This window comes from Hemitrygon akajei, chromosome 4, assembly GCF_048418815.1.
Source record: "Hemitrygon akajei chromosome 4, sHemAka1.3, whole genome shotgun sequence".
Classification (NCBI taxonomy): Eukaryota; Metazoa; Chordata; class Chondrichthyes; order Myliobatiformes; family Dasyatidae; genus Hemitrygon; species Hemitrygon akajei.
The window spans coordinates 176,366,040-176,385,827 of NC_133127.1; the positions used below are offsets into that span (position 1 = coordinate 176,366,040).

The following is a 19,788-nucleotide window of genomic DNA, read 5'->3' on the forward strand; positions in this document are numbered from 1 at the left end:
ATTATCTACAGTTTTTAAATCAAACATTGAACTGCTTTTCATTTCCACACTGTGCACTACTAATTGTAATGAAACTTTAATAAATTTCCTTTGTCATGCGTTTAAAATATTTGTATTGATCTAGCAGTAATTTTCGATGCAGGATTTTGATGTTATATTTCCCAGTTTGGAGGTTTATTAATGTCAATTGGATATACTTTGAAAAGGCAACCTCAGATACAATTTGTATGGAAAATGCCCAGGTGTAGTCAGTGTTGCACCAAAATGCTCTTGCTCTCTGAACCTGTTTGCTTGCTCCTTTGTCAGTGCTGAGTGCCAAATACCTCATGGTAAAATACTTCCAAAAAAAAAGCAAGTAGGTCTGCTTGTTAGTAGAAAAAGTGCTGCTTCTAATCATGCATGTGCACCTCCATTTTCTGTGCAGATTGCCACTCCACTGCAGAGGAGCCCTCTGAAGGTATGTGTGTTTTCCACACCTGTTCACCAGCCAGTTTCTGCTTTTTTCATATCTAACCTGAGTTGCATTAAATGCGTTATGTTTTGCGCATAGATGCTTCAGCTTTGAATAGCTGACCTCTGAATTTGTATTTGTTATTTCTGGAACATCAAGCTGTATTTAATCACAACTTCTGTTCCATTATTTAGAAAATTTCATTGAATGTAATCTCTTTTATTCTTATCCATTTTCTTTGAATTTCAGTTAATTGTCGACAAATCTCTGCAAATCAGAATTTTAGAGAAGTATGAAAGCTGAAATCAAATTTTCTTTGTTAACTTAGCTGTGGATGGGCAGAAGAAGCATTTCTATTCCCCATGGAGGGATCACTGAGGAGTGTAGCCTATTACTTAAAAGCAGAAAATGGTGAATAAACACGTTAAGCAGAGTTGATGTATCAGATTATGGGAGCCCATCCTGCAAAGTTTCTCGAATCCTGAGATGTTTGTTACAGGTGTCTACCCTTATATTTTTGTTTATTTTTAGTCTGTTGGCTACAGTAGGTGCCTAATAATCAACTGCTATGAGTAGGAATCCCCTCATAGCATGTTATGTAATTGGCACCAATAGCTTTAGTCTGTTGTGGGTGCACACCAGCTAACTAGCTTTGAATAATCTTTCTTTATTTAAAAATAATAAATGAATGATTAAAAACCTTTAAGAGATGGAACATGCCATTTCTACTTGATCTGGCTCATGCTAGTTCCACAGTATTGGGTTGAATCATAATGCTGTTAATTGTGGAAGTGTATAACTCTCACACCATGGTCAATGTGACCGAAATTCATAGCACTTTAATAGGTTATTTCTTTTCCCATATTTATTGCACTGTCCATGACTGATTTGTGAACTAAGGCACTTAGTGTATTTGTTTAATAAAAACCCATCAGTCTCAGATTAAAAATTAACAGATAATGCAGTATAATTTCTGCTTAATGGAAAAGATTTCAACTTGAGACTTTGTGTATAGATATAGTTTCTAATTTTACTCCTGAATGGTCTGGCTCTGTAATTTATACACCAGGGTCCTAGACTCCCTGACTATTAGAAATAAACATTCTCTGATAGGTTTATTAGGTGTAACACCACTTTATTAGGTGTTATTGGTGGTTTCCGTTTGTAATTTGGTTTGATTAATAATGATCAAACTAATCCTTAATTGTTATGTTTTCAGGAATTTAAGATGTTAATTAGACTTGCTCTATTTATAATTTTGCATTACTTCAATCTGTAGTGTTTATAACATCTTTTCTCGTTGTCTCATCAGAAAGCTTAGGAGTATGACATTCTGTACAAAGGTCCAAGTTAATTATAAATCCTGTAAATAGTTTCAGTCCTTGCATATTCTGGCTATGTATCACTTGGAAAAACCCATCAATTTGAATACATTCCATTAGCTCTTTCTGATTTCTAATGCTCAACTCATTTCCTGTTAATAATTGTCAAAGGAAATGTGGGGACTACCTTTCTTAGGGGAGAATGTGCCTTGCAGGCAGCTGATTTTAAACAATGGTATTTCGTGGAATTATTTTTGTATAAACATGTCAAGTTACAATGATGCAAATGCTTTTTTTAGATGGCTGGAAATAAACTTACAAGAAATCTCTTAAAGTGGCATAATATTAACTTTTGGTGCATAAGCAACTCGTGCCTGAAGGTTATTTTGTTATATACAGTTTTAGTAAGAGTTAGTTTAAAAAGACAGTAATGTTGTTATCATCAAAAAAATGATATTTTTGCTGTTGGAGTTAAAATTTCTAAGTATTTAAAGTTATTTGTGAATTTGCTAACAACACTGTTGTACATTCAGAATTATCAAGCTTTGAAATGACAATAATAGACAACAGCACTGCAAGCGATTTGAGCTCCCAAGATGAGAACTAAGAATGTTGCTATTTAACTTATGAAGTATTTTTCTTAAATATGTTTAAGCCATAGCTTAAGTATCTCCCTGCACTTTTAAAATGAAACATTGCAGAAAGCCAGATTTAATGTCTATAATTAAATATTAATCATTTTCAAAGAAGGGAAAAGGATGCGACCTTTAAGAGCCGACTGGAGTTTAAAATGAATGTACTAACCAGTGAATATGCATGTGAGGCAAAGCAGGATCTCACATGACTTCCCACTTATAAATACTAAAATGCACTACTTTACAAAGTTTTACAGAGAGACAATTTACAAAATACAGAAAGAACTAAGAAGTGCATTTCCCCCTGATAAGCAGTGAAATTGTGCAATCAATTTGATCTGTTGTCCCTTTATTTTGGGCTTTCTTCGATATGGTTGGTTGATAACTGTCTTAAAGTTGATTCTATGCATTTCTTTAATGAAAGGGGCAAAAATTTGAGTTATAGGATCCTGCTGCTTCTGCAGTTTTCTTTTCGTAAACACTGGTATTAAGAACTATTATTCAATTCCTGTTTGATAGGTGAGTGGAGTGAAGCACTTTATCCTTTGCTGACGACACTCACAGAATGCGTAGCCATGATGAGTGACAAAGCAAAGAAAGCAATGGTCTTTCTCCTGATGCAAGATAGTGCCCCTACTATAGCAATGGACTTGACCATCCAGCACCGCAGAGATGTGGTCTTTTGTCAGACTGTAAGTTTGTGTGCAATGCAACTTTTTTTCTTTTATGATTAAGCCAAAATGCTTTGCTCTGCTCTAACTTGTCAAAATTATTGTTCTGTCATCTGAGATTAACGAGCTCCTTCCAAACAAAGCTGCAAAATAACCAGTTATAGTAGACTGCACTGAGACCCAGTATGATCTCAAAATTAACTCCATTGTTATCATCTTGAAAAGAACGCACAGTAATTGTGGCCACCTTCTGGCATTTTCTGGTATTTAAAAGTGAAAGTCAAGTTTATTGTCAAATAGACAAGTACATGTATGCACAGGTGCAAAGAAAAACTTACTTGCAAAAGGCACATTGCTCCATATGAGATTTATGTGTGTGGGACAGTCACAAATTATCGCAAGTGTATTTCTTCTTTTCTCTCAAATTACTTTATTTATGTAGCAGCACAAAGCGGTAACAAGACCCTCTGCTCAACAAGCTTGTGCTGCCCAATTACACCCATGTGGTCAATTATCCTACTGACCTGTACGCTTTTGGAATGTGTGGGGGAAACCGGAGCACCCAGAGGAAATCCATGGGGAGAATGCACAAAACTCCTTACAATGACGAAAATTGAACCCAGGTCGTTGACGCTGTAAAGCAAATTCTAAGCACTACACTACTGCGAATCACCATCTCATGATGCAGTGGTGTTACAGACTAAGTGAGACACCTCAGTATTTCAAACAAGTACCAGCCCTTTGAAAGAGCTTCCCAGTTGGTCACTCTTGTTGTCTATCTTTCTATTGCACTAGGTCATTTTTTCTCTTTTTGAAATCTATTGTATTTGTATTTGTTACCTGTAAAGCCTAGCCACTTGTGTTTCAAAATATTTTCCCTAACATCTCCTGATTCTTCTGCGAGTCACCTTGATTCTGTGGACGTTGGTTTATCACCTTTGATCAATAGAAATAAAATAATAACTAAATCCTTCAGGATTTCATGTCCTTACATGACAATTATTTCCTTGTCTGAGTCAGGGAACAATTCTCAACTTACTGTATGCAAATATTTTGAGCGTTTTATATTCATTTATTGCTTTAGTTCATTTTTTTATTAACCCAATACTTGTATCATTGCCCAGACAAGAACTGGTTTCTACAGCGTTCCTGTAAATATTAGTCCGTTCCAATGTGGTTGTGGCTCAGGTTTTTCACTCTTTAGGAATCATTTTCACCATTGTAACTCATTAAAAGAACAAAGTGGTACTTGGGCAATTTTATATGTGATATTTTTGATATTTTCATGCTAAAACACCAAGTGCTTGAGTAAGAATCATTTTAGTCAAACTTGTTGATTTTCTTTCCACAAAGAATAGTTCTAAAGAAATAAGCTAGGAAGAGGAAAACAAAGTATTATTCAAGACCTCAAAAGCAAAGTCCCATGTTAAATAATATTATCTGATGTTCATGTTTTCATTAGATATCCATCTTTTTTCAATATACACTCTAGCTAACAGCCCTTATCTGTGGATTTATCATCAAACTAAGAAACTGCCTTCGTGATGATGGATTTTTGCGCCAGCTGTACACCATTGGCTTGTTGGCACAATTCGAAGGGCTTCTAAGCACATATGGTAATAACATTCATAAAACTTTTCTGCTGCAATGCCATTTTCCATGTCTGATGTATTCTAAACACCATTAGAAATATTCATAATACTGGTTTCTTTCTTTTGCATTGGGATTAAAATCCAGATACGGTAGCAAAAATTGTATACATTTTCATAAAGCATGGTCCTGGGGCCTTTGCTCCTGAAATATTATCGTCATTGTATAAGTAGTGATCCACATAACCCAATGTTTAGTACATCCCTTTAATTCTTTAACTACAGGTGCAAGAAAAATTTGTGAACCCTTTGCAATTACCTGGTTTTCTGCATTAATTACTCATAAGATGTGGTCTGATCTTCGTCTAAATCACAGTAATAAACAAACACAGTCTGCCTAAACTAATAACGCAAACAGTTGTACTTCTTGTCAATACTGAGTACACCATTTAAACAATCACAGTCTATGTTAAAAAAATTGGATAATGCCTTCTACAAAAGCTATTTGAAGTCAGGTGTTCCAAAAAATGATATGAGATTGGAGGTGTGGGTTGTAGAGTTGGCCTGCCAAATAAAAAAGACACCCTTAAGTCAGGTTACTGACAGAACCTGCTCTTCTCAAGGATGACCTGTTTATATGCACCATGCTTCAATCAAAGTAACTTTCAGAGTTCCTTAGAAGAAAAGATGAAACTGGAAAAGGCTACAAAAGTTTTTCAAAGACCTGAGTGTTCATCAGTCCACAATAAGAGCAATTGTCTACAAATAGAGGAAATTTGGTACTGTTGCTACTCTCCCTAGAAGTGGGCATCCTGCAAAGATCACACCAAGAGCACAACGTGCAGTGCTGAAGGAGGTGAGAAAGAACTCAAGGGAACAGCAAAAGACCTGCAGAAATCTCAGGAACTTGCTAAAATCTCTGTTCATGTGTTCATTATTAGAAAAACATTGAACAATAGTGATATTCATGGAAGGACACTATGGAGGAAACAACTTCTCTTCAAAAAAAAAAAAATTGCTGCACGTCTCAAGTTTGCAAAAGACCCCCTGGATGTTCCATAATGCTCCTGGCACAATGTTCTGTGGAGAGTTGAGACAAAAGTTGAACTTTTTGCTAGAAATGCAAACTGCTATGTTTGGAGGAAAAAGGGCGCTACACACCAATACCAAGACCTCATCACAACTGTGAAGCACGGTGGAAAGAGTGTCATGGTTTGGGACTGCTTTTCTGCCTCAGGGTCTGGACGGCTTGCAGTCATTGAGGGAACAATGAATTCAAAATTGTATCAGGACACTTTACAGGTGAATGTCAGGATAGCGGTCCGTCACCTAATGCTTAATAGAAGATAGATGATGCAACAAGACAATGATCCAAAACACGAGTAAATCAACAACAGAATGTTTTAAATAAGAAAATCTGTGTTTTGGAATGGCTAGGTCAGAGTTCAGACCTTAACTCAATTGAGATGCTGTGGGACTGGTCAAGCAAGGTATCTCAGAAATATTGATGAACTGAAACAGTTTTGTATGGAGGAATGGTCCAAAATTCCTTGCTGTTCGTTTCATCAGCAGCTATAGGAAACGTTCAGTGGAGGTTACTGCAGCTAAAGGAGGTTCTACCAGTTATTAAATACAAGGAGTTCACATATTTATTCTAGCCTGGACTGTGAATGCTTTAACAAGCATTCTGGTAGTGATGCTTCACTACAAGATGAACTCAACGCCTTCTTTGCATGCTTTGAAAGGGAGAACACAACCACAGTTGTGACCATCCCTGCTACATCTGAGGACCCTGTGATCTCCGTCTCAGAGGCCGATATTAGACTGTCTTTAAAGAGAGTGAATCCTTGCAAGGCAGAAGGTCCCGATGGAGTACCTGGTAAGGCTCTGAAAACCTGTGCCAACCAACTAGCGAGAGTCTTCAAGGATATTTTCAATTTCTCACTGCTACGGGCAAAAGTTCCCACTTGCTTCAAAAAGGCAATAGTTATACCAGTACCTAAAAAGAATAATGTGGTCTGCCTTCATGACTATTGCTCGGTAGCACTCACATCGACAGTGATGAAATGCTTTGAGAGGTTGGTCACAACTAGACTAAACGCCTGCCTTGGCAAGGACCTGGACCCATTGCCATTTGCCTATCACCACAATAGATCAGCAGCAGACACAATGTCAATGGCTCTCCACATGGTCTTAGACCACCTGGACAACACAAACACCTATGTCAGGATGCTGTTCATCGACTATAGCTCAGCATTTAATACCATCATTCCCACAATCTTGATTGAGAAGTTGTAGAACCAGGCCTCTGTACCTCCCTCTGCAATTGGATCCTCGACTTCCTAACCAGAGGACCATAGTCTGTGTGGATTGGTGATAACATATCCTCCTCACTGACAATCAACACTGGTGCACCTCAGGTGTGTGCTTAGCCCACTGCTGTACTCTCTGTATACACATAACTGTGTGGCTAGGCATAGCTCAAGTACCATCTATAAATCTCTGATGATACAACCATTGTTGGTAGAACCTCAGGTGGTTCTACCTCAGGTTGATGAGAGAGCATACAGGAGTGAGATTTGCCAACTAGTGGAATGGGGCGGCAGCAACAACCTGGCACTTCAGGAAGGGTAAGATGAAGGAACACATACCAATCCTCACAGAGGGATCAGAAGTGGAGAGAGTGAGCAGCTTCAAGTTCCTGGGTGTCGGGGTCTCTGAGGATCTAACCTGGTCCCAACATATCGATGTAGTTATAAAGAAGGCAAGACAGCAGCTATAATTTTTATTAGGACTTTGAAGAGATTTGGCATGTCAACAAATACACTCAAAAACTATTGTACCTTGGACAGCATTCTGACAGGCTGCATCACTGTCTGGTATGGAGGGGCTACTGCACAGGACCAAAAGAAGCTGCAGAAGGTTGTAAATCTAGTCAGCTCCATCTTGGGCACAAGCCTACAAAGTACCCAGGACATCTTTACGGAGCAGTGTCTCAGAAAGGCAGCGTCCATTATTAAAGACCTCTAGCACCAAGGGCATGCCCTTTTCTCACTTACCACCAGGTAGGAGATACAGAAGCCTGAAGGCACACACTCAGCGATTCAGGAACAGCTTCTTCCCCTCTGCCATCCGATTCCTAAATGGCCATTGAAGCTTTGGACACTACCTCACTTTTTAAAAAATATACAGTATTTCTGTTTTTGCACATTTTAAAAATCTATTCAATATACATAATTGATTTACTGGTTTATTATGATTTATTTTATTTATTGTTTTTATCTCTCTCTGCTAGCTTATGTATTGCATTGAACTGCTGCTAAGTTAACAAATTTCATGCCTCATGCCAGTGATAATAAACCTGATTCTGATATGTTCAATAGAGACATGAGAAGTATAATTGTTTGTGTTAGTTTAGGCAGATTGTTTTTATTATGACTTGGATGAAGATCTGATCACAATTTATGAGTGAGTAATGCAAAAAAGCAGGTAATTGTTAAGGATTCACAAATTTTTTCTTGCAACTGTAGATCTCAATAGTCTATGCAATTTTTTTTAAAGAGTTGAAAGAGTTTTTTTAAAGAGTTTTGCTAAACTTTTAGCAAAGGCACTTCAGAAATCTATTAGCAAGCTTGTATCTATTCATGTTAAGTAATTACATTTTACTGCTTTACACTGTAGTCGTCCTCTGGCATCAGATGTTGATTTTGTTCGGGTTTCAAGTAATCCAGAAGCTTTTATGTCCCACAATAGTTTCAATTTCTGTTTTCATACCTGTAATCTTTTCCCTTGCACCTACAATATATGATTCTGCTACAAATGTAATGGGTGTTAGGGTTATGGCATATTATAAGAATTTAGTGAACTTTTAAAACTGCGTCTCTTTGCCACTTTGTAAAAGAGGAGAAAATGTTTCTTTGACTGCGGTGATGTTTTTCCCTCTCTAAAGTTGAAAAGTTACAGAAGTTGATCTAAGAACCATTATTAATAAACATGTAACTTGTGTAGGGGAAGAACTTGCTATGCTTGAAGATATGAGTACAGGAATTTCAGATTTAAGGAATGTGACTTTTAAGGTAATCCAGGCCATATCTGCTTCGTCAGTTGACATGCTGCCAGTCATTACTGGAAATAGGTGAGTAAGATGGATTTTTCTTTGTAAGTGCTTATGTCCAACAAATTTGAGTAATGTAGGTAGACATCAGTTCATCACTTGACATGGTGGGCCAGAATTCTCTACGAGTTTTAACAGCAGCCGGTATTAAGTTAAAACACTTATCTGCATCAGTGAACTCAATGCTGAGGGCAAGAAAACTAACATTAGTTATGAGTTTTATGCTATAGAAAGTAAAATAATGGTCAGTATCACGTACCCTACCCAAAGCCTAATGAACGTTGAAATTCTAGCTGCAGCCCAGATGATTATTGAAGGAGAGATTCATACAACTTGGAAGCAGCCTCAAGTACACACTAACAATAAGCTACTTGTTTACACCAATCCTGTGTTAATAATCTTTTATTCTTGCTACATTTCATCAAGTGCCACCCAAATTCTACTACTTGTACATTAGGTACTATTTACACTGGCCGCTTAACCTACCAGCTTACATGCCTTTGGGAAGTGGGAGGAAGCTAGAGCACCTCCAGGAAACCCAGTCGGGAAGCAGGAGAAAATGTAAGCTGCACAAGGCATGATCCAGGTCAGGACTGAACCTGTGTCTCTGGTGATATGAGGTAACAGCCCTTCTAGCTGCACAACTACACTGGCTGATGTGTAACTCTATAACACATCTGTTGCTGCTGAATACAATCTGCCACTAATAATGGCCCAACCTTCCCTCGCAACAGAAATAGAGGATAATATGTCACTGGATCTCACCTGCCACCCAGGCTCCACCTAGAGTTCAGCTATGGAATACCTACTCAGCGGCCACTTCATTAGGTATATATACACCTGCTCATTAATGCAGATATCTAATCTGTCAGTCATGTGGTAGCAACTCAATCCCTCATACAAACTCTTCTCCCTTCTGCCGTCTGGGAAAAGGCACCAAAACATTTGGGCTCTCATGACCAGATTTTGTAACAGTTTCTTCCCCCAAGCCATCAGACTCTTCAATACCCAGACCCTGGACTGACACCAACTTATTGTCCTCTACTGTGCCTATTGTCTTGTTTATTACTTACTGTCATGCCTGCACTGTTTTGTGCACTTTATGCAGTCCTGGGTAGGTCTGTAGTCTAGTGTAGTTTTTCTGTTGTTTTCTGTTGAACTCTACATAGTTCAGTGTAGATTTCGTATTGTTTCATGTAGCACCATGGTCCTGAAAAAAGTTGTCTCGTTTTTACTGTGTACTGTACCAGCAGTTATAGTCGAAATGACAATAAAAAGTGACTTGACTTGAAAAGCATGCAGACATGGTCAAAAGGATCAATTTTTGTTAATGGGAAGGAAATATGATTTAAGTGATATTTAGCTAATAGTGGCATCTATTACTCAAGAAATTTACAATACAGTGGGTCCAGGTAAATCTGATACTTGCTTTCAACTCAAATGGTTGAATCAGTGGCAGCTTCCCAAGGATTCCTTGCCACAGCCAGTCCGATTCCTAGTGGAAATACACAGCTAGCCAAGCAGCATTCTGAGAGTGAAATATAGTGAATAATTTTGACTAATGCATATATTAATAGTGATATGCATGGATACCCCTTCAGAACTGAGATAAAGAGAAATTTCTTTAGCCAGAACTGGTGAATCTGTGGAATTCATTGCCAGAGACAGCCAAGTCATTGGGTACACTTAAAGCAGAGGTTCATAGGTCCTTGATTAGTTAGGGCATCAAAGGTTATGGGGAGCGGGCAAGAGAATAGGGTTGAGAGGAGTAATAGATCAGCATGATGGAATGGCAGAACAAATTTGACAGCCAAATAACCGGATTCTGCTCCTATGTCTTATAGTCTAGCAGAAAAAGTGGGAAAGTAGAGAGGGAAGGAAAAGAGAAAATGTAAGGTCTGAGACAAGGAGAACAGCAAAGAGATTAAATGGTAAAAAGAATTATGGTGCAGTGTAAAACAGAAAGAAACGGAAAGAATAGAAATGATAAATAGCCCTGAAGTAATTTTTATAGGCACAGTAAAATCTGCAAACAGGTGCTGCTTGAATACGTGGAGCAGAGATTATCATCTGAATTTCATGTTCAATGGGAAAGCTATAAAGCAGCTGAATGAAAAATAGTGATGTCGTTTGAGTTTGCCAGTGGTCAGGAGTTTAACTTCTTGTCACAGCACGTTACATATTTAGCACTACTGTGCAAGCTTTCACTTCTGTTTTTGTTGCTGTTTATGACATTAACATTACCATATTTAAAATTTCAACTACTAATATATTTGTTGGTCATTTCTGTTGATGATTATGACCCGAAAGAATAGCAAAGATCTTATGGGTTTTGCAGGCAAATAAATTTGCATTCTCCTTTTCAGAGATGGGTTTAATGTGCGAATTCCACTGCCAGGAGTGATGTTTGATGCCTTACCTCGGGAAATTCAGAGTGGGATGTTACTTCGAGTGCAGCCGGTGCTATTTAATGTGGGGATCAATGAGCAACAGACACTTGCTGAAAAGTAAGTATTACCACAAAACTTGAACAGCTCATAAAAGCTACTGTGGCGCAACAAATCCCGATATTGTGAAGCTTGTTATGTTGGTTCGTACTTTTGGAAATTTATCATTCTGTCAACATATAATCTATTTTTAAAACTTTTCAGGACAATGGAGCTAATGAACATTTAATTAGAATTGTAATCATCAAGTTACGCTTTTACTTTCACATTTCTGAAAGCTTATCAAATAGTCCTATGTCTTGCTAAATAAACACTCTAGTGTGTGAGTTAATCCATTAAAGTAGATATACTTCTAGAAATATCTCAGTTTATAATAAACATAAAAGAAGTCTAAGTAAAGGAATCAAAATCAGGTTTAATATCACTGGCATATGTCATGAAATCTGCTGTTTTGCTGCGGTAGTACATTGCCATGCATAATTTTAAATCTATAAATTGGAATATGAAAATATATTTAAAAATTAAATAAGTGGTGCAAAAAAGAGCAAAAAAAAAACAAATACTGCGAGGTAGTGGACTTGCATTCATCATCCATTCAGATATCTGATGACAGAGCAGAAGAAGCAGTTCCTAAAGCATTGATTGTGTATCTTCAGGTTCCTGTATTCATGGTAGCAACAATGAGAAGCGGGCATATCGTGAGTGATGGGGGTCCTTAATGATGGATGCTGCTTTTTTAAGGCATTCCCTTTTGAAGATGCCCTTGAAGGTGGGGAGGCTAGTGCCCATGATGAAGGTGACTGAGTTTGCAACTTTCTGCAGATTTTTCTGATCCTGCACAGTGGTCCATCCATATGAGATGTTGATACAACCAGTTAAAAGGTTCTCCACACTACATCTGTACAAATTTCTAAGTCTTTGGTGACATACCAAGTTTCCTCACACTCCTAATGAAATATATCTACTGTTGTGTTTTGTAATTGCATCAATATGTTTGGCCCAGGATAGATCTGCAGAGATATTGACACCCAGGAACTTAAAACTGCTCACCTTTTCCACTTATAATCTCTCGATGAGGACTGGTGTGTGTTCCCTTGACTTTCCATTTCTGAAGTCCACAATCAATTCCTTGGTCTTACTGACGTTGCTGTAATTGTAACACCACTCAACTAGCTGATCTGTCTCACTCCTCTTTGTCTCCTTGTCACCTTCTGAAATTCTGCCAATAATAGTTGTGTCATCAGCAAATTTATAGATGGCATTTGCGATCTGCCTACACAATCATGGATGTAGAGCGAATAGAGCAGTGGGCTACACGCACATCTTTGAGTTGTCCTAATGTCGATTGTCAGTTAGGAAGAGATGTTATTTCCAATATGCACCGACTGTGGTCTCCCAATGAGGAAGTCAAGGATCTATTTACAAAGGGAGGTACAGACGCTCCAGTTTTAGAGCATGTTGATTAGTAATGAGGGTATGATAGTGTTGAATGCTGAGCTGTAATCAATAAACAGCAGCCTGACGTAGGCATAGCTATTGTACAGGTGATCCATGGCCAATTGGAGAGCCAGTGAGTTTGCATCTGCTGTAGACCAATTGTAGCAATAAACAAATTGCTGCGGGTCCAGATCCCTACAGGCAGGAGTTGATTCTGGCCATGACCAACCTCTCAAAGCACTTCATCACAGTAGACCTGAGTGTGATAGTTATTGAAGCAACTCACCCTGCTCTTCTTGGGCACTGGTATGATTGTTACCCTTCTGAAGCAGGTGGGAATCTCTGACTGCAACAGTGAGAGATCGATGTCCTTGTGCCAGTTGGCACAGTTTTCAGTGAGCTACCAAGTACACCATCAGAGTACAATGCTTTTGAAAAATATTCTGTTGTCAGCCTCCGAGACAGAGATTTCAGGGTCACCAGATGTTGGAGGGATATGCACAGGTGTAGTTTTATTCTCCCTTTCAAAGCATGCATAAAAGGCATCGAGCTCATCTGGGAGAGAAGCAACACAGCTTTTCATGATGTTAGGTTTGTCTTATAGGAAGTAATGGTCTGCAAACCCTGCCAGGGCTGACATCCAACTAAGGGAGGTAGTTTTTAAGGAATATTTTGAAGGAGAAGGAGAGATGATAATTGTTAAGACCAGTCTATCTAAAACAAAGGCTGCTAATATAGAGTAAAATTGGGTTTTTTTTGTCATATGTACCAAGAGATAACTACTACTTATAAGCTTGCATATTAAAATAAAGAAATGTGATGGTGACCCATTCTGATGAATGAAATATTTTCCATACAGATCAATTAATTACAATAGTGCTTTGAGATCATTCAAGGTAAAAATAATAACAGAATGCAAAGTAAAGGATAACTTTTAGAAACTGTTCAAATCAATGGGATCATGTTTCTTATGCCATTTATCACTGGCATAAAAATGAGGGGCCAGATGCAAAAAGCATGAGATCCCTCAATGCATTTATGCTGTTCTGGTCTGATTGCAGCAACACAGTGGACTAACAGTCAGTACATTCTGGCCTCCATTTGGCAGAGATATATGTGAGTTTACTCACTTGTTCATGAGTTCATAATTCCAGCAATATCGCAGAGAATTCCCACATATAAGCAAGTAGGGAGATGAGAGAATCTGAGAGATCAATCCTCAACAGCAATACCTGCAGTACTTTAGGCCGCTGTTTATTGATTGCAGCTAAGCATTCGGCGCCAACATGCCATCATCCCCTCAGTGCTAGTCAACAAGCTTGGGGCTCTACTTTCTTCTGCAATAGTATCCTTGACTTCCTTATCAGAACGCCACAGTAAGTGCGTTAGGAAATGACATCTCCTCACTGAAAACACAGGCACAGCTCAAGGATGCACGCTTAGTCCATCGTTCTACTCTCTCTATACTCATGACTGTGCTGAGGCACAGCTCAAACACCACCTATAAATTCACTGATGGCACAAATGTTGGCTAAATCTTAGATGGTGATGAGGGGAGCATTCAGGAGTGAGGTACATCTGCTGGTTAAGTGGTGTTGCAACAACAACCTTGTACTCAGCTTCAGTAAGATTAAGGAATTGATTGTGGAATTCAGGAAGAGAAAGTTAGGAGAAGACACAACAGTCCTCACTGAGTGATCAACAGTGGAAAGGATGAGCAGCTTCATGTTCCTGGGCATCAGCATCTCTGAGGACATAAACGAAAGAGATTCTGTAGATGCTGGAAATGTGTGAGTTGCTCAGCATCTCAGAGGATTTATCCTGTGTCCAACATATTGATAAAATCATTAAGGAAGCATGACAGCAGGTATGCTTCATTATGACTTTGAGGAGATTTGTTAAGTCACCAAAAGCTGTAACAAATTTCTACAAATGTACTGCGGAGAACATTCTGACTTGTTGCAAAACTGGTATGGATGCTTCGATGCATAGGATTGAAAAATTGGGCTGTGGACTCAGCCAGCACCATCATGGACACTAACCTCTCCAATGCTAAGGACATCTTCAAAAAGTGGTGCCTCAAAAAGGTCCTTATGAAGGACCCTCACCATCCAGGTTATGCCTTCTTCTCGTTACTACCTTTGGGGAGGAGTCCGAAGGTGCATACTCAATGTTTTAGGAACAGCATGCAATCCACCATCAGATTTCTGAATGGTCCATGAACGCTACCTTACTATTTCGCTTTCTTTTTGTATAATTTATTTATTTTTAGTTATGTTTTTATTGTAACTTAGTAATGTTTTACATATTGCATTATGAAAAAGATACAAAAGCCTGAAAGTGTGTCTCAGATGGCTCAAGGACAACTTCTACCCCGCTGTTTAAATACTATTGAATTGCCCCCCCACTCCGGACCATCAGAAAACTGTTTCCAACACCATCGGTAACCTCATCAACTCCGGAAAGCTCCCATCCACTGCCACCAAATTCATAGTTCCCTTACTCCACACTGTTCACTTCTACTTCCTACCCAAGATCCACAAACCGGACTGTCCAGGAAGGCCTATTGTCTCTGCCTGCTCCTGCCTCACCGAACTCATGTCCTTGTATATCGATTCCATTCTATCCCCCTTGGTCCAGACCCTTCACAACTACATCTGCAATACTTCACATGCCCTCGATCTAGTAGCTTCCTATTCCTTTGCCCTGACCACCTCATTTTCACAATGGATATTCATTCCCTATACACTTCTATCCCATACCAAGAAGATTCAAAGCTATCCACTCCTTTCTTGACAACCAATTCCCTTCCACCGTCACCCTCCTCCGTCTGACAGAACTGGTCCTCACATTCAACAATTTTTCTTTCGGTTCTTCCCACTTTCTCCAAACTCGAGGGGTAGCCATGAGCAGTGGCATGGGCCCTAGCTATGCCTGCCTTTTTGGTAGCTATGTAGAACTTCATGCTGCTTCACACACCAATGTCAATTTTATTAAATTTCCTCTAACTTCCACCCTGCCCTTAAATTCACTTGGTCCACCTCCCTCCTCTTTGTCGATCTCTGGACACAAACTGTCAACTGACATCTTTTATAAACCTACTGCTCCACAAGGTTATCTTCTGTATACCTCTTACCTCGCTATCTCCTGTAAAAATGCTGTTCTTTTTTCTCAGCTCCTTCACCTCCACCACATCTGTTCCCAGGACACAGCTTTCTGTTCCAGGACATCAGATATGTCTTCCTTCAAAGAACAGGGCTTCCCTCCATCCACTATTGATGCTGCCCTCAGCCGTGTCTCCCACATTTCCTGAACATCCATGCTCACCCCATCTTTCCTCCACCTTAATGATAGAGTTCCTCTTGTCCTTACCTACCATCCCATCAGTAGTTCAATAGTTACGTTTAATATCAGAGAATGTATACAATATACCATCTGAAATTCTTACTTTCTGCAGACATCCTCGAAACAGAAGATAAAAGACCCCAAAGAATGAATAACAGTAAAAACCTAAGAACCCGAAAGCCCCCTGCCCCCCTTCCATGCACAAGCAGCATCAGCCCTCCCGCTTCCACTCCCCCCCCCATTTATTCTAGCATAAAGCATCAGCATTCCCACCACAACAGCAAAGCCCCCAAAGAGAGACCATGGTCTACAGTCCATCAAAAACCAACTGTTCACTCCAACATTTCAACATCCCACAGACACTCTCTCTCTTACTCACATGGGAGAGACAGACAGATATCGCTCCTTCCACTGCGATGGGGAGACAACAGTCACTATTTCGATGTTACAGTCAGTCTGAAGCGTTGCTTTTTAATTTCGAGTTCCCCGATTCGAGAATTGGCAAATCAATTACCAAGTGTAGAGCCCTCCTGACATTCTCACTGTCTTTGATGTCTTTGACGGCTCCTGCTATGCCTCAGTATGTAACACCGGTGAGAATTCAAGTCGAGAATTCAAGTCCAGAGGCCTGACTTCAGGCCAAACATGAACATGCCAAAATGCAGCCATTTGCCGAGCTCCAAGAACAGCCACAGGCCATCGTGCAGAACTGCAGTCTTTGAATGCTGCTGTAGATCAAAGATCCCAATAAAACCTAGCAACCCTGAAAAGGAAAGTAGACATTAGAATAGGAAGAATTTAACAGCTTTGCTGATGCGCTGGGAGAAGTCACCCTCTGGCGCCATCTTCAGTCTTCTGAAGTCCACATCTTACACATCATTCTCCACAATTTCTGCCCTCTCCAAAGGGATCCCACTGCTAAACATATCTCTGCTTCTCTCTATCCCCTCCGCCAACTTTCCGCAGGGATTGTTCCTTCTGTGATTCCCTTGTCCATTCATCCCTCCCCACTAATCTTCCTCCTGGCACTTATCCCTACAAACTGCCTAAGTGCTACACCTGCCCTTACGTCTCCTCGCTCGCCTTTGTTCTGCAATTCAGAGCCTCAAATAGTCCTTCCAGGTGAGACAACACTTCAGCTGCAGATCTGCTGGAGTCATCTTTTGTGTCCGCTGCTCCCAATGCAGCCTCCTCCACATTGGTGAGATCCATTGTAAATTGGGGTCCACTTCCAAGCAACTTTGCTCTATCCGCCACAAGCGGAACTTCCCAGTGGCCAAATATTTTCATTCTGATCCACGTTCTGTTCCGACTTGTGCCAAGGTGAGGCCAGCACTAAGGTGGAAGAGCAACTGCTTATATTCCATCTGAGTAGCCTCCAACCTGATGGCATGAACATCAATTTCTCCATCTGGTGAAAAAAATCTTCCCCTCCCCCCTCTATTCCCCACTGGCCTTTTACCTCTTCTCACGTGCGTATCACTTCCCCTGGGTCCCCTCCTTCCCTTTCTCTTATGGTCCACTCTCCTCCCCTATCAGATACCTTCCTCTCCAGCCCTTTATCTCTCCCACCCACCTGGCTTCACCTGTCACCTTCCAGCTAGCCTCCTCCTCCTCCGCCTAATTTTGATTTTGGCATCTTCAACCTTCCTTTCCAGTCCCAAAGAAGGGTCTCAGCTCTAAACTTTAACTGTTTATTCATTTGATAGATGCTGCCGGATCTGCTGAGTTCGTCCAGCATTTTGTGTGTGTTACTCTTGATTCCAGCCTCTGCAGACTTTCTCGTGTTTACTATTGAATGATTCCTTAGTGTGATAAGTGACTCCTGACCTCACTATCTACCTCGATGTTATTTTTCACTTTTTGTCTACATGCACTGCACTTCCTCTGTAGCTGCTATACTTTATTCAGCATTTTGTTATTGTTTTCAAGTTCAAGTTTAATTGTCATTCAACCATAGGTGAATAGCACCAAACAAAACAGCATTACCCTGGGGCCGAGGTACGAAATACAGTGCCAACAGTCACACAAAGCTCAAGACACATATAACACATATAAGATAGCAAGCACATATACAGTTGCAAGGAAATATTTGTGAGTCCTTTGCAGTTATCTGGTTTTCTTCATTAATTATTCATAAAATGTTGTCTGATCTTCATCCAAGTCACAATAACAGACAAACACAATCTGCCTAAACTAATAACACACAAACAATTGTACTTTTCATGTCTTTATTGAACACATTGTTTAATCATTCATCATCCAGGCTTGTATTTAACAACTGGTAGAACCTCCTTTAGCAGCAATAACCTCCACCAAATATTTCCTGTAGCTGCTGCTCAAACTTGCACAATGGCAAGGAGGAATTTTAGACCAATTTTGGAGGAATTTTAATACAATTTTGTATGGGCCTTTCCTCCATACAAAACTGTTTCAGTTCATCAATATTTCAGGGAAACCTTGCATGAACAGCTCTCTTCAGGTCATGTCACAACATCTCAATTGGATTAAGGTCTGGACTCTGACTTGGCCATTCCAAAATACAGATTTTCTTCTTTTCAAACCATTGTGTTGTTGATTTACTTTTGTGTTTCTGATTAATGTTTTGTTGCATCATCCAACTTCTATTAAGCTTCAGGTGACAGACTGCTACCTTGACATTCTCCTGTAAAATGTCTTGATACAATTTTGAGTACGTTGTTCCCTAGATGACTGCAAGCTGTCCAGGCCCTTAGGCAGCAAAGCAGACCCAAGCCATGATGCTCCTTCCACCGTGCTTCATAGTTGGGATGAGATTTTGGTGTTGGTGTGCAGTGTCCTTTTTCCTCCAAACATAGCGGTGTGCATTTCTGCCAAACTGTTCAACTGTTGTATCATCTGTTCACAGAACATTGTGCCAGGAGCATCATGGAACATCCAGGCGACCTTTTGCAAACTTGAGACACGCAGCAATGTTTTCTTTTGAAGAGTGGTGGTTTCCTCCATGGTGTCCTTCCATGAACACCACTCTTGTTCAGTGTTTTTCTTATAGTGGACACCTGAACAGAGATTTTAGCAAGTCTCAGGGATTTCTGCAGGTCTTTTGCTGTTCCCTTGGTTCTTTTTCACCTCCTTCAGCACTTCACATTGTGCTCTTGGTGTGAATCTTAGCTAGGTGCCCACTCCTAGGGAGAGTAGCAACAGTACTGAATTTCTTCCATTTGTAGACAGTTGCTCTTACTATGGACTGATGAACACTCAGGTCTTTAGAAATGCTTTTGTGGCCTTTTCGAGCTTCGTGCATCTCTACAATTTTTCTTCTAAGGTTCTGTGAAAGTTTTTTTTATCAAGGCATGGTGCACATAAATAGATCTTTCCAGTGAAGAGCAGGCTCTGTCAGTAACCTGACTTTGTGTGTCTTTTTTATAGGGCAGGGCACCTCTACAACCCACACCTCCAATCTCATTGCATTGATTGGAACACCTGACTCCAAATAGCTTTTGTAGAAGGTGTTACCCCAGAGGTTCACATACCTTTTTGAACCTAGACTGTGATTGTTTAAATGGTGTACTTAGTATTGACAAAAAGTAGTATAATTGTGTGTAATTAGTTTAGGCATTCTGATTTAGATGAAGATCAGACCACATTTTATGAGTAATTAATGCAGAAAACCAGGAAATTGCAAAGGGTTCACGGACTTTTTCTTGCAACTGTAAGATGTCAGTAAAATATAGTCACGCAAGAAAAATATAGCCCATGACCCTGAGGCCATGAATTTTGCAGGAGTCTACAGTCGAC

The 19,788-nt window shown here is 39.8% G+C and overlaps 1 protein-coding gene across 9 annotated transcripts in view; it reads left to right on the forward strand.

Moving 5' to 3' along the window:
- LOC140726984 (inositol polyphosphate-4-phosphatase type I A) overlaps positions 1-19,788 on the forward strand; it is a 228,939-nt gene that overhangs the window by 182,332 nt on the left and 26,819 nt on the right. For 6 of the 9 annotated variants that reach the window (XM_073044076.1, XM_073044071.1, XM_073044070.1 and 3 more), the window contains 5 exons: positions 425-457; positions 2,928-3,100; positions 4,572-4,695; positions 8,677-8,803; positions 11,149-11,289. In XM_073044076.1, the coding sequence (XP_072900177.1) occupies positions 425-457; positions 2,928-3,100; positions 4,572-4,695; positions 8,677-8,803; positions 11,149-11,289 (598 nt within the window). The remainder of the gene's footprint in view (positions 1-424; positions 458-2,927; positions 3,101-4,571; positions 4,696-8,676; positions 8,804-11,148; positions 11,290-19,788) is intronic. The other 3 variants (XM_073044079.1, XM_073044074.1, XM_073044078.1) reach the window with 1 other exon arrangement.